We start from the raw sequence: 14,322 nt of genomic DNA on the forward strand, positions 1-14,322 counted from the left end.
AAGGAAGGCCTTGAGAGAGAAGGAAATAGCCTGGAGGCAGAAGCCTGGGCATTCTGGTTCCTTTCTTAAGAGACACCAAAGTATCCAGTGGCTGTAGAACTCTCCATAAAAGAATGCATCCTGCCACAGGGTGTCTAGAATGGAACTAGGGCAGGTAAGCCTGGATGCAGCCCAGGAAGGGAGCTGCCTGACAGGTAGGTCCCAATCAGCTTTGTTGGTGGACCTGAGTGGTACTTGGGAGTTAATGAATTCCGTCTTTATAGCCTTTGTCTTGGCTCCAGTGTCCCCTTCCTCTTCCTTGAATTACCGCCTCAGCTTTCTAACCCTTCTCTCTCATTCCCTTCCACCCAGTCCTCATGATGCAGCCAGAGCAATATTTCTAAATGTGTATCGGACCACGCCAGTCTCACGTTTCAAACCCTTCACTGTTTTCCTGTCGCCTCTATCAGACAAGGCACAGGTTCTAACGTGAACCCACGGCAAACTCTGCTTCTCAAACATGGCACAATTTTCCTCTGAGCCAAAACGTAACCACAACATAAACTCAAAGTCAGTGTTTTTCAAACTGCAAGGTCTACCCCGTTAGAGGAGGCTGAAATCAATGAAGCCAGTAGACACCGATATTTTTAAAAATAAATGAATCAGAAAGGAATAGGTTATATTAGAACGGAATAGAGTAGAAAATATCAAGATGCATCACATGGAGTAAGGTTAAGTATTTTTTTCATGAGTTTTCATTTCAATTACATATCTTCTTATCTCTAGGTTTACTGAGTGTCAATGTGAAATGTATTTCTTAGCATGAGTGAGGTCAAGAAATGTAAAAATGAAACAAACAAAAAAAACCCCACTGCTCTAAAGAGGTAAGTACTAGTACTCTGACAATTAACTGGAGTTTGAAGGTTGTTTGAAATCAATTTGCCATCCTAAATTCCTTTCACTGTTGGCTCCAAGCTGCCATCCAGCCTTATTTCCTATCATCACTACAGTAGGACCACCCCATTGGTGGAGGAAACGTTCCAAGACGCCCAGTGGATGCCTGAAACCATGGATAGTACTGAACACTATGTATACCATATGTTTTTCCTATACATACGTACCTTTGATAAAGTTTGATACATAAATTAGGCACAGTAAGAATTTAACAGTAACTAATAATAAAATAGAACAATTATAACAATATACTGTAAAAAAGTTATGTGAATGTGGTCCCTCCCCCTCACCTTTCTTTCTCTATAAATACCTTATGATAAAAATGTAATGCCTTTTCCACCTTAACTAAGCCCTTATCAAGCACTTTGGCCATAACTTTTGCAGTTTGAGGTGTGACAGCAAAGCTAGCATGAATTTCTGTTTCCTTCTTCACAATCTCACAGATAGAAGATTCATTCTTACCATAGATCTTAGCAACCTCAGCATATAAGTGTTTTTCCTTCCTTATTAAGTTGAGAACTTTCACCTTTTCACTTCAAGGAAGCACTTTACCATTTCTCTATGGCACATTTGAATTGCCAGCATCACTACTCTGGCACTTTGGGGCTATTATTAAGTAAAATAAGAGCTACTTGAACATAAGCATTGAGATCCCGAGACAGTTGATCTGAAAACCAAAACCGAGATGGCTACTGATTAACGGGAGGGGATACACTGGACAAAGGAATGATTCGGGTCCTGGGAGGGGCGGAGCTGGACAGTGCAAGATTTCATCACACTACTCAGAATGGTGTGCAATTTAAAACTTTTGAGTTGTTTATTTCTGGAATTTTCCATTTAATATTTTTGGACAGCAGTTGCTTATAACTGAAACCACAGAACATGAAACTGTGGCTAAGAGGGGACTACTATACTACTTAAAATACACACACACACACACACACACACACACACACACACAGACATAGTTCCAGGCTTTCTTCTGTCTCTTTGCCTTTGCAGGCGCTACCTCCCTTTATCTGGGCTGCTTTTCCCCCCACTGCCTTCTCATAAAATCCTAATCCTCCTTGAAGACTGAGTTAAATACCCCTTCCTCTAGGATGCCTCCCTAGATTTGTCTTTTCCCCCCATCTTTCCCCACATTCATGATCCCAATGCCAAGGGTAGTTCCCATCCCCACCACAAACACAGCACCCAGCGTATTGATCAATCAGGGAACTGAGCCTATGGCATTGTGGTTATCTGCCCATCAGTCAGTTTTCCCCAAGACACTTTGAATTCCTTGAGGTCAAGGATCCAGTCTTTCCTCTCCCTCTCTCCAGGGAACTGTCGTAGAGACTGGTCAGTAGGAATTCGGAGATCAGTAAACATTTTTCAAATGAATGAATGAGTGGCAGGTGCTCCAGATCACAGATCTGGTCCCTTTCTTTCTTCCTTAGCCAAGATTTGGGGCATAGAGTCTGAAGCTCCAAGGGCTTGTCTTCATTCTCCTCCTAATTTCCCCAGTCATAACAATCACCGTATCTTATTATGTCAGTTTTAAGACCCCGTGCCAGTCTGTCCTGTGGAGGGAGGTGTGCAAAAGCCAGTCCATTTTCAGACATGGCTCCTGACTAAAGCTGAACAATTGCTCTGCAGAGATTGCAGCAAACTAAGCTTAGCAGCTCACAGAAGTCAGTTTGGTAATGGAATGGGAGCAAAGAGGTAAAGTACTGCAAAGGTACCAATTTGGTAGCAATAAAGCTATTGGGCTTAGAAGTGGAAGATCAATTTTAAATAATCAACACAGAAGATTATCTCTGAATTGACACCAAGTGGCCCGGGAGATGTTTGCTGACTATCCCTCCCCATCCCTCTCTATTCAGGGAGAGCTTGATCCAAAATTTGGATTGAATGAGGGATAAGGTAGGGGCAAGGGCACAGGGTATTGATTCTCCCCAGTGATGCCAACCTCTAAGTGGCTGAAATTGACAATGACAAACGTGGGACACCGTCCCAGTCTCATCTTCTTTTGAGCCCACTTAAAGAAAAAAAAAGTATCCCTTAATGCACTTTGTCCAAGCTGGTATTTTATGACTCAGGCCATGTGTATCTGAACCTAACAGTGGGTGCCTAAACATCTTACCTCCTATAGAATACTACAGTCAGATGAGAAACTCACCAAATCTCCCAGAACTCCTGGAGGAATGGAGGCTGGTTATTTCTGGGGTAGAAAACTAGTTTCCCTTAAATGCTACTTCTCTGCAACAGGAAGCAAAAATCAATTCACCTTCCTTAATGCATCAACTGCCACCCTGATCTGAGGGCATGTCTAAAAACATGGAAAATCCCTTCCCCTTTGGTCCTGCAGCCAGATTTTTTTTGGGAACCCAGCCACTGCACTGGCGCTTATACTTCATTCCAACTCAAACTCATGATGACCAAAATCTAAAACCATTTTTTCTAATATCCTTCCCACCGTCCCTTTTCCTTTTTTCCTAAAATCCTTGCTTTAGAGCAAAGGTGCTCAACCTCTATGCTACTGGCGTCGTGAGCCAGATAATTCTTTGCTGCGGAGGGCTGTCTCTGCATCGTAGGGTGTTCAGCTGTATCCCTGATCCCTGGCTTCTCCCCACCAGATGCCAGTAGCAAACCGCCTCCCCACAACCAACTGTGACAACCAAAAATGCCCCCCTGACATTTCTAAGTGTCCCATTAGGAAGCAAAATCACCCCTAGGTTGGTGGTTCTCATGTCTACCCTAGACCAATTACAGATCCAAATATCTGAGGAAGGACCCAGGCATCGGAATTTTTTAAAAGCTTTGCAGGTGATTCTGATGTGCAGCCACTTCTTTGCACATTAAATCAAGGTTTCACCTTCCTCTGTAACTGTGGCTCTGGCCTCCGAAGTTTTCATCCCCATACCCACAGGGTGAAATGCCAAATTTAGGAATAAGAAATAGTAGTGCAGAAATTTAAGAAATGAGAAGGAGGAGGAACAAAAGATAAGGTTATTACTTGTGATAGGAAAACTGAAGCTGTTAATTCCATTTCTTTGAATTATAAACCAGGAAGTAGATGTAGATCGAAGTGTTCCAAGCAAAATCTGAGGTAGGGTGGCTTCCTCAGCCAGGGGCCAGCTCCCCAAGTGGAAGCGATGTCTTTTCAGATCGCTTTGACACAGGCTGGCATCCAAAGAAGCAACACTCAAGCTGCCAAAGCCAGGTAGAGCCAGTGCCTCCTGAAGCCTGCTCACCCGAATTCCCGTCTCTCTGAGAAAAAGAGGTTGTAGGGTCAAAGAGGTTTGGTTAAACATTGTTAAACAGTCTAGGAAAGACCTTGAAAAGCCCTGTGGTAAGGAAGCCTGTATAACTTTGCTTGGTTTTCCAAACAAATATATCTATGTCATTTGGGAGGCAATATAGCATGGTTAAACATGCAGACTCTGGAATCTGCTTGTTTGTGATACATTCTACTCTACCATGAAGTAGCTCTCTTTCCTTGGGCAAGTTATGTAAATGGGGATGGTAACAATACCTAAGCACAGGATTATTATAAGGACCAATCTGTTGCAGTAATTTATACACTGTGTGTCCATGCTAGACGCTTGGTAATCTTTCAACGTTAGCAACTGACTTATCCTTATTACGGTTTTTATTATTATTTATTTGACTATGGGATTTTTTTTTTTTCTAGAAATGCCTTTTAACATCACATTGAACTCCAGCTCCGTGTGAGATACTTTAAGAAATGCTGATTTAGACTAATTTGAGCCACACTAATAGAAATACAACCCTTGCACCATGTGATATCAAGATTCTATCTGGAATCCAGAGGTTGGGGGGGGGGTCTCCTTTCAAGCTCAACCACGGCATCCTGAATGGTGTGGTGGTGGACTTCGCCCTCACCACCCCATGTCTGTAAGCTCCTCAAAGCAGGGACCTGTCTACCTTATATATCATCAATTCCCCAGTGCACAGCATTCTGACAAACCTAAGCACCCAATATACACTTTTTCTTTTTTAATTAATTAATTTATTTTAACATCTTTATTGGAGTATAATTGCTTTACATTGTTATGTTAGTTGCTGCTGTATAACAAAGTGAATCAGTTATACGTATACATATATCCCCATATCCCCTCCCTCTTGCATCTCCCTCCCACCCTCCCTATCCCACCCCCCATCCTACCCCTCTAGGTGGTCACAAAGCACAGAGCTGATCTCCCTGTGCTATGTGGCTGCTTCCCACTAGCTATCTATTTTATATTTGGTAGTGTATATATGTCTATGCCACTCTCTCACTTCGTCCCAGCTTACCCTTCCCCCTCCCTGTGTCCTCAAGTCCATTCTCTACGTCTGTGTCTTCCTTCCTGTCCTGTCCCTAGGTTCTTCAGACCCTTTTTTTTTTTTTTTTTTGGATTCCATATATATGTGTTAGCATACGGTATTTGTTTTTCTCTTTCTGACTTACTTCACTCTGTATGACAGACTCTAGGTCCATCCACCTCACTACAAATAACTCAATTTCGTTCCTTTTTATGGCTGAGTAATATTCCATTGTATATATGTGCCACATCTTCTTTATCCATTCATCTGTCGATGGACACTTAGGTTGCTTCCATGTCCTGGCTATTGTAAATAGAGCTGCAATGAACATTGTGGTACATGACTCTTTTTGAATTATGGTTTTCTCAGGGTATATGCCCAGTAGTGGGATTGCTGAGTCATATGGCAGTTCTATTTTTAGTTTTTTAAGGAACCTCCATACTGTTCTCCATAGTGGCTGTATCAATTTACATTCACACCAACAGGGCAAGAGGGTTCCCTTTTCTCCACACCCTCTCCAGCATTTCCAATATATACTCCTGAATGATTTCTGGACAAGGACCACATCTCATTCATCTCAGCAGAACCTTCCACCCAGTCCCAGCCCCATTCACTTAAAGAAGTATCTTTGCCACAAAACCTACTAAAGATATTTTTGTGAAACACACGAAGGAACCATCAAGATGGTGGATTAGAACAAAGATTTATGCAACTCTGATAAATGTGCAAGATGGTTAGGCAATCAGACCGGGTTTACCAAGATTTGATTTACATTCAACTTTTACGTACTTATTTAAGGGTCAAAGGAAGGTGCACCATAAGCCACAAACCACTTGCTCTGAAACCTGTAGGGAAAACCACTCAATATGAAACCACGTCTTGTGGCATAGTGACCACCATTATCAGTGCCCCTCTCCCCTGCCCTGACTCTCCAAAACCAAAGCTTACAAAGGGTACCACAATTCTCCTTTTAAATCCACCTCTGAAATAACTGCCAAATTTACGGCAACTACTGATGATCTCAAAGTCAGGAAAAGAGAAACAGAAAAATAAAACACAAAAAGGCAGTGGGAACACAGGAAACACTCTTTGGACCAAACTGAATTTTAAAATACCACGAGAAGAAAAGAAATCATTTCCAGCAATACCATCAGCTGTCTGAGGTCAAGGAAGGAACAGCTCCTGCAAAATTCCAAGCTCTCCATGATTGATAGCTAAATTATTTCTTGCCACAGCTACACAAGGCATTTAATATTATCTCCATTTTACAGATGAGAAAACTAAGTCACAGAGAGGTTGCAACTTGTCCATGGTCAGCGGAAGTCTCTGGGTATTTGGTCATACACTAGGTAACTAAGAACTAAGAGAGGGTTATGACAACATAGAGTTAAGGGCTCACACTGTGGAATCTCAGAGGCCTGCTTTTATTCCTAGCTCTGCCACATCCCAGATGTGTGATGTGGACAATCTCCTTCACCTCTTGATGCCTGAGTTTTCTCATTCGTAATATGGACAATACTAGTATTTCCCTCACACACTATTTAGCGACTAATATATGTATGGGCTTACCAGAAAGTGAAACTAAATGATTTTATTAGAATGATGATTTCGAACCTTAATGAAAAAAATTTTCCAGATATAAGAAAATTTAAATTTTACAAAGCATCTCACACCAAGCTAATCTCATTTGACCTTGTAGGTGGGACAGACATCACTGTCCCTTTCTACAGAGGAGAATATTGAGTATCTGAGCGGTTACTTATTCATACCTCTCTGTGGAATGATAATTGTTTGCTTATTCACTCTTTTTTCCCTCCATCTTCCACTCCCACCTCTGAGCTTGGTGAAAGAGGGGATGGACCTTGCAGGTTGTGGTGGGGGGTGTGTGTGTATGTGTGCGAGCTTTGTTGTTTTCTTTTGGTCATCTCTATATTACCGAATCATAGCACGGCTTACAGTACATGATTGGTGTTAAATTCTAAAGCACTGGATGTACGCTTGAGTGAATGATGCATGAATACATTTGCCCAGGATGAGGAAGCTAGTAAGCAGCTCCAAAATAAACAAAACCTGAGTCTGCAGACTCCAAGTCCAGAGTCCTCTCCGATATCCCATGCTGTATTTCCAAATGACAATATTTCGTGGAATCACAGACCTTCAGAGAAGGGAAGGACCTTGGAGACCATCTCAGCGAACATTCCCCTTCCACAGATGAGAAAACAGGAGCTCAGAGAAGTCCCATTACTTGGCCTAAACCACACAGCGGGGAGGTGGGCGGATTGAGCCACCCTGGCTCTCTGCCTCCAGGATCAAGGATGCTGTCCCTGTACCCAGGCAGATTCAAGTTCAGAAAACTCCCCCAGCCTCCACATGTCAGCTCAGACTTAGGAGTGGCAGAGCACGAACCTCGTGCACCCAGACTACTGTTTGTGCACAGTTTATTGCTCAGCGTGCAAAGCAACAGGAGAGAGGACTTCTGCTGGGATTTAATTTGAAAGGTTCTCATCATTGCCAGTGGCGCAAACTCCCCACCACGACTCTATGAGCTGAAGCCAGCCTCTGCCTGCAAATGAATGAGGACAGAGATGGCCTTAACCCACTTAAGTGAGGAGAGCAGACTCCCTCCCAGTTTCTGAAGCTCCCAGATCACCCTGGGCTCTAGCCTGGATTCTAGGGTTGGGGGGACTGGCCAAAGCTTGAGGTCTAGGACACTTCAGAAAGGCTGGCTCTGTAGCCTCAGATAATATGGCACATGCTGGTAGTAAAGACTTTCTTTCATGATGCAAATGTCAATTTTCTAATGTGCTATGTCCATGTTAGCACACAGGAAGACACACTTCGAATCACCTGTGGACATGCTTTAGTGTTTCAACAAAGTAGTGAAGAGAAAATGTCAATTGACAACAGTCCTGGAGAGCACATCCTTGTTGGCTTTTGCTCTGGTCTGAACCTGGCCTAGATGAGCACACAAATCTCTGGGTACCTATTTGCATGTGTGTCCAGGTGAAGATTACAACAGGAGCCCCACCTAATCTTTCACACAATAGGTCCCAAATCAATGTTTATGATCTTCCAATTATGCCTATCCTGCACTTTCTCTTTTGTAGCACTTATACTGTGTGTGTGTGTGTGTGTGTGTGTGTGTGTGTGTTTAATTAATGTACTGCTATGAGAGCAAGGACCATGTTTGTTTTACTCGCCATCGTGTCATCTGCCTTAAACACAGTGCTGGGCCTCTAGCTGGTGCTTAATAATTATTTGAGGATTAAATAAAGGAAGGAAGGAATAACTTGATGACCAGGGGCCTGACTTCTGGATTAAACTCCATCATTTAATTAACCATGTGACCTTGGTTAAATCTTATATTTAATTTTAGAGCTAGAAAGGATCTTAGAAATCAGCTTGTGGGGTGACTGCAAACTTTTGTTTTAGCAGTGGAATCCAAGGAAAAGCATAGGTGAAATATGAACACAGAAGCAGATGCAAACTTTCCTTTGTATAAGGGCCAACTTTCAAACTCGGATTTGACTATTCAGCACAGAATCACAGGCATCTGCAGCTGGTAGCAAATTCATGAATCATCCATCCCTAGTCCACAATGCCACACAATGTGCAAAGGAGATATGCACATTTTCATGTCAAATACATATAAGATGTAAGACCTGAATTCACGGCTTCCCAGTTGCAGGTTAGGATTTTTTCCTCCACCATGCTTCCTCGTCTCCTATTCCAGTTGGCCCAGAAGTGTTCCTTGACCTTAAGACAAAGCTTAAGCTGTCTTAGAGAGAGCTCTAGAGAGTTTTTTGCATTCTCCAATTTATTTAAGTGCACATTTTTCGTGTCCTTATGATACAAGGCAGAACAGAAATCACTCTGGGGATCCAGAAATGAATTATATATAAGTCCTGGCCTCACAGAGTTTCCAGGTGAAAGAGAAATACAAGAATGGTATTTCTCCAAATGGTTGACAACTAAAGAGGTATAAGTGTAGAGAGCTGTGGAAATATCAAAGAGAGGGTGATCAAGTGGAGTGGGGAGAGTCCAAGATGGTTTCTTAGACTCTCAAAGAGGAAGAATTTGGGGCTAAGTCCTTTTGGGATGAGTAGGATTCCAAAAGGCCAAAGACCAGCTCAGACTTGCTCAAGAAAGAGGTTTTCACTGAGTGTCCCTACTTGTTTCCAAATGTGTGAATATGTTTGGGTAGGATATTTGCTATATTAATAGCATCTGCAAAACAACACGGCCTACACCTGATGTAACTGACTAAAAATACTGTCTGTGACTATGGATGCAGATAAACCAGGGCTTGAATCCCAGTCCCACCACTCACAGACTGTGTGACTTTGGACAAGTTATTTCGCCTAGCAGAAGCCCAGTTACCCCTTCTATAAAGTGGAGAAAACAAATAGATGCTATCTCTGATGTTACTGTAAGGTTCAATGAGATAGTGTACAAAGTACTAAGCACCATGCCCAGCACACAGTAGTAAGTACTCAAAAAATATTAGCTATTCTCACCATTGCTAATCTCTTGCACAATGTAATAAATTAAATAGATGGATAAATAAATAGATAAATTAATAATGAAAAAGTGCATAACAGCCTTGGCCCAGACACTCCTCCATACAGCAAGGCCCATGCCAATGTGTGACCCCCAAAAGCACTCAGTGAATGAAAAGCAAAGGCAAGCTTAGCCCAGCTCTTACCTGTATATTTTATATCTGGTTGTAAATCCTTGACGGTGTCTTTCCACAAAGGATAGGTAGCTCCTGGAGTGGTGGAAAGGCCCCCTGTCTGAAATAAGCCAATCAAATTCCTTGGAGACATGTTGGTCTGTCCCAGCTGGTTCCTGGTGGGAGGGCTGCACTGAGATACGGCCCCATACAAACAGGAAGTAGAGGAGCTCAACAAACCTCCAGTTCATGCTTTTCTGCCGGCCTTTTTCCTCTCATTCTTGCTCCATTCTGTGGAGTCCTATGAAGAAAAGAATAAAAAAGAGAGAGAAAGAAAGAGGAAACAAAAGAGGGAGAGAGGAAAGGGGGGAGGGTGAAGCAAAATAAAAGGAAGAGAGAGAGAGACAAAGGAAAATTTTTTAAAATGCTCTTAACACATCATCATAATCCTTTACATCAGTAGAGTGTGTCAGGGTTACAAAAATCAGTGCAGTTTCTGGTTAAGAGCATGGCATCTATGGACATCTGGGCTTGCATTCCTGCTTTGTTGTTCACATGTTCTGTGAACATGCATGAACATGTACAAACTGCTGAATCTCTGAGGGATGCAGTTTCCTCATCCGTAAAACAGAGGACGGGCTTAAGCGCCTGTATCTTGGCACCTGGCACATCGTAGGTATTCAAGGCATAAGTGTTGAAAGAGTGAAATGAATGAATGCAGAAACAGAGTCTCTTACAGCCAGGAAGGAACTTGGAGATAGAACTCCAGTATCCATCCCACCCGCTATCTTCACAAACAACCTGAATCTCACAGCAGGGACTCGGTGAACGAGAATCCCTTTCTCTCCTCCTCTCCCACAGACATGCACCAACTGAACACAGGCTTTGCTTTTGCATCATCAGGTGAGCACAAAAAGTCTTGGGATGCATCATGATCATGACCATCCGGGTTGAATACCTTACAGATGGAGAGTTTATGGAGCTCATTTGAATGCACTTCTACAACGTTTAGTGGACTGTCTCCTTCACCCCAAGGAAATGTAACTAGAGGATCCACCCATCAGTGACTCTGAGCCTCGAGGTTCTCTCGTACTCAGAAGGGGAACTAAAAGCCAAGGAACAAGTAGGGTCTCGCCCGCCTCTTTTTTCGGTGGTAGCACAGCACAGGGGTGCCATGTTGGAGAAATGCTTAAGACTAAGGGAGAGCTTAAGTAGGGGCTCCTTGGAAAATTTACGAGTTTTGTTTTTATCATCACAACATCATTCTACTTGCTAGTTTAACACTGTGCTGTCTGTGTCCACCACCCCACTTAGTCTAGAAGAGCTTATCTTACTCTACACTGAAAGGTAGCTGGGAATGCAGGTTCCATCAATTATAAACTGTATTATTTCAGGCAAGTGATTTCACTTCTCTGGGCCTCAGTTTCCTGGTCTGTAAAGTGTAGTTAACAATAGCACCTACACCCAGAACTAGCATGAGAATGAAATGACACCATTCATGTCAAGTGTCCCATGAAGCACCTGATGTTTTCAGGAAGTGCTCAATAGGTGGCATCAGTGATGATGAGGACACAGATGATGACAAATCTTGATGCTGGTGATGCCCACCCAGTCCCTGCCGGGGGCGCCTTTGCTCCTACTGGCCCCACTGCCCCGCCAGATCCTGTTTATCCTTCAGTAGCCACTTGAGGTCAGGTCCTCAAAGGTCATTTCCTTTTTCTATTCCTCTCAAAAACTGTTAGTTGTTCCTTTCTTTCAGCTCTCGTTGCTCCTTTATATAACTGTATGTTAGTACTTACTATCTTTTATTGTACTTATTTGTTTGTGTCCATTTTGCTCATGGGGCTGTGAGTCTTTAACTGGCAAGAATCTTTAAAAGACTGTTTCTACATACTGCTGGCTGTGTGACTCTGGACAGCCATGGCCTCTGTCTAGATCTCAGATTTTTATGTCTAACATTTAAAAACATGGTGAGGGGCTTCCCTGGTGGCACAGTGGTTAAGAATCTGCCTGCCAATGCAGGGGACATGGGTTCGACCCCTGGCCTGGGAAGATCCCACATGCTGCGGAGCAACTAAGCCCGTGTGCCACAACTACTGAATCCCGTGCGCCTAGAGCCTGTGCTCTGCAACAAGCCACGACAATAAGAAGCCCACGCATCGCAATGAAGAGTAGCCCCCGCTCGCTGCAACTAGAGAACGCCCGCACACAGCAACGAAAACCCAACACAGCCAAAATAAATTTATTAAAAAAAAAAAAAAACATGGCGAGGACAAAACCAATTTGTTGAGTGGAAAACCACGTAGAAACGTGAAGAATTATGATCCCTTACTTGTCTACTCTTCCAGCTGAAAATGGGAAGAAAGTCAAGCTAAGAAAGAGAGAAAATCAAAAAAAAGAGAGATGTGAATTTCCGACCCAATTGGCGATTTCTTTCTGTGGTCCAACTGCACCATTTTATTATGAGTAGCTACAAAAATCTACTTGGCACTGCAGGCCCCAGGTATCAGGGGCAAAGGAAAAAGGCATGTGAGCAGAGGAGTGGGCTGGTAGAAGCTGTGGCCTCAGGTTTTGTTCAGAGCCTAAAACAAAGACATACATGTGGAGTGCAGAAATGTAACAGCTCCAGCTGCCAAAACTGTCTGCCGGAGCCCATCTGAGTGGCAAGCAGGGGGTGGAGGCGATTGTTCAGAGATCCCGGCGGGGAGCTACAGCACACTGAAATCACAGCGTGTCACCCATCCAGCCCTTCTGCGTGGCTTCTGCTGTAAGTGGGTGCAGGGTGGGAGCCTAGGAGAGAATGCCCGGCTGTTAGACTGTTTGCAAGGAAACAGGATTCGGAACACTGCAGCTTGCAAAAGTGAAACAAGGCTAGACATGGAACAGCAGCGTGTGTGTGTGTGTGTGTCTGTGTGTCTGTGTGTCAGAGAGTAAGACCTCAGCCCCGAGTCCTAGAATTTGCTGAAATTTGAAAGATGGAATCCAGTGCTTTCATTCTGGCAGCCATTTCGCCACCTAAGGGACATCTTTGCTTGTCACAGCGGAGGGGATGCTAGTGGCATCCAGTGGGTAGAGGCCAGGGAGGCTGCTGCACATCCTACAGTGCACGGGATGGCCCCTCCCCCCACGACAAAGACTACTGGACCTAAAATGTCAGTGGTGCAGAAGTTAAATCCTGCTCTAATCCAACTCCTTCTTACAAGATCAGGACCTGAGTGGCTGACTGGGCTAGACTCCTGTCTTCCAGCTCCTGGTTTTCATGCTGCCACATTGTCTCGGCCGGGCAGTGGGCCAAGACGGGTCAGTAGCTGTGTCTGAACCTCCTTTGTAGTTGGGGTCTACGATACAATCTACATCTCAGCAAGTACACATGAGTGCTTCACGGAAGCAGTCTGAATATATCTCTGTTGGCTCAGAAAATCACAATAATCCACAGAACACTAAAAATGAACATGGAAGTTTCTATGAGGTGCATTTGAATAGAAATGGACATTTTGTTGGGCAAGAGCAAGGATTAGTATGTATGTTACCTAAATATTGTCATATCATGACAGACACAGTGATTCCCATTCTGTAAACAAGCCCAAATTAGCACCAACTGTACTGGAGACTTGGGTTAATATAAGGGTCCCATGACTGATATTTATGGAGCATCTATTGTGTACTCGTATCGAAAAATGTCTGTTCTCTTGGCAGTAGCCAAAGCATCCAATTCAGACTAGATGTTAACAAAGGTTTCTTCCCCGAGGTGGGTACAGCTCTCCCATTTAACAGATGAGCACACTGGAACTTGAAGACATTAAATAACTTTCCCAAGCTTGCAGGTCCTAAGTATTCAAGAATCTAACCCATGTATATCTCATTACGGGTATAGTTTCCACTACATCCCCACCCTCACCCCACCCAGCTGAAATTAGATCCTGCCCTCTAGAGATTCAAAATATTGTGGAGAAGTCACACCGAGGCCTGAGGAATTCTAGTATGAAATAGGCTGTCATAAATACTATAAGCAAAGAAAAATGTCCTGTGGAAGAATAGAGGCCAGAGATAATTTTCCAACCAAGAGACCTGGAAAGGATCCTTACAAGAGGTGGTATTTGAGCGGGGCCTTCATAGCATGTAAGGTTTTGGTGAGTAGAGATGAGCAAAAGGGAATTTCAGCAGAGCAAGTGCCATACAATAAGTCTTGGGGGTGGGAGAGGGCAGAGTGATGGAGTGTGTGCCCAGAGTAGCACCCAGGTGGCAGAGGCTTTAGTGAGATTTTAGGACCCATGTAGGGCCTTCAAGCACCTGTATCTCCCTCTGAATCCCTCATCAAGCAAGGACTGTATATTTCATTTCTGTGCTATCCACCAAGGGCAAAGCACTGTAGATGTTCAATAAATTCACTCATTCATCCATTAACGTGT

The 14,322-nt window shown here is 43.5% G+C and overlaps 1 protein-coding gene across 1 annotated transcript in view; it reads right to left on the minus strand.

Moving 5' to 3' along the window:
- BRINP1 (BMP/retinoic acid inducible neural specific 1) overlaps positions 1 to 14,322 on the minus strand; it is a 183,426-nt gene that overhangs the window by 117,028 nt on the left and 52,076 nt on the right. The window contains exon 2 of the mRNA XM_036856811.1: positions 9,947 to 10,214. Within this exon, the coding sequence (XP_036712706.1) occupies positions 9,947 to 10,164 (218 nt within the window). The 5' untranslated portion in view covers positions 10,165 to 10,214. The remainder of the gene's footprint in view (positions 1 to 9,946; positions 10,215 to 14,322) is intronic.

The sequence above is a fragment of the Balaenoptera musculus genome, chromosome 6 (genome assembly GCF_009873245.2).
Source record: "Balaenoptera musculus isolate JJ_BM4_2016_0621 chromosome 6, mBalMus1.pri.v3, whole genome shotgun sequence".
Classification (NCBI taxonomy): domain Eukaryota; kingdom Metazoa; phylum Chordata; class Mammalia; order Artiodactyla; family Balaenopteridae; genus Balaenoptera; species Balaenoptera musculus.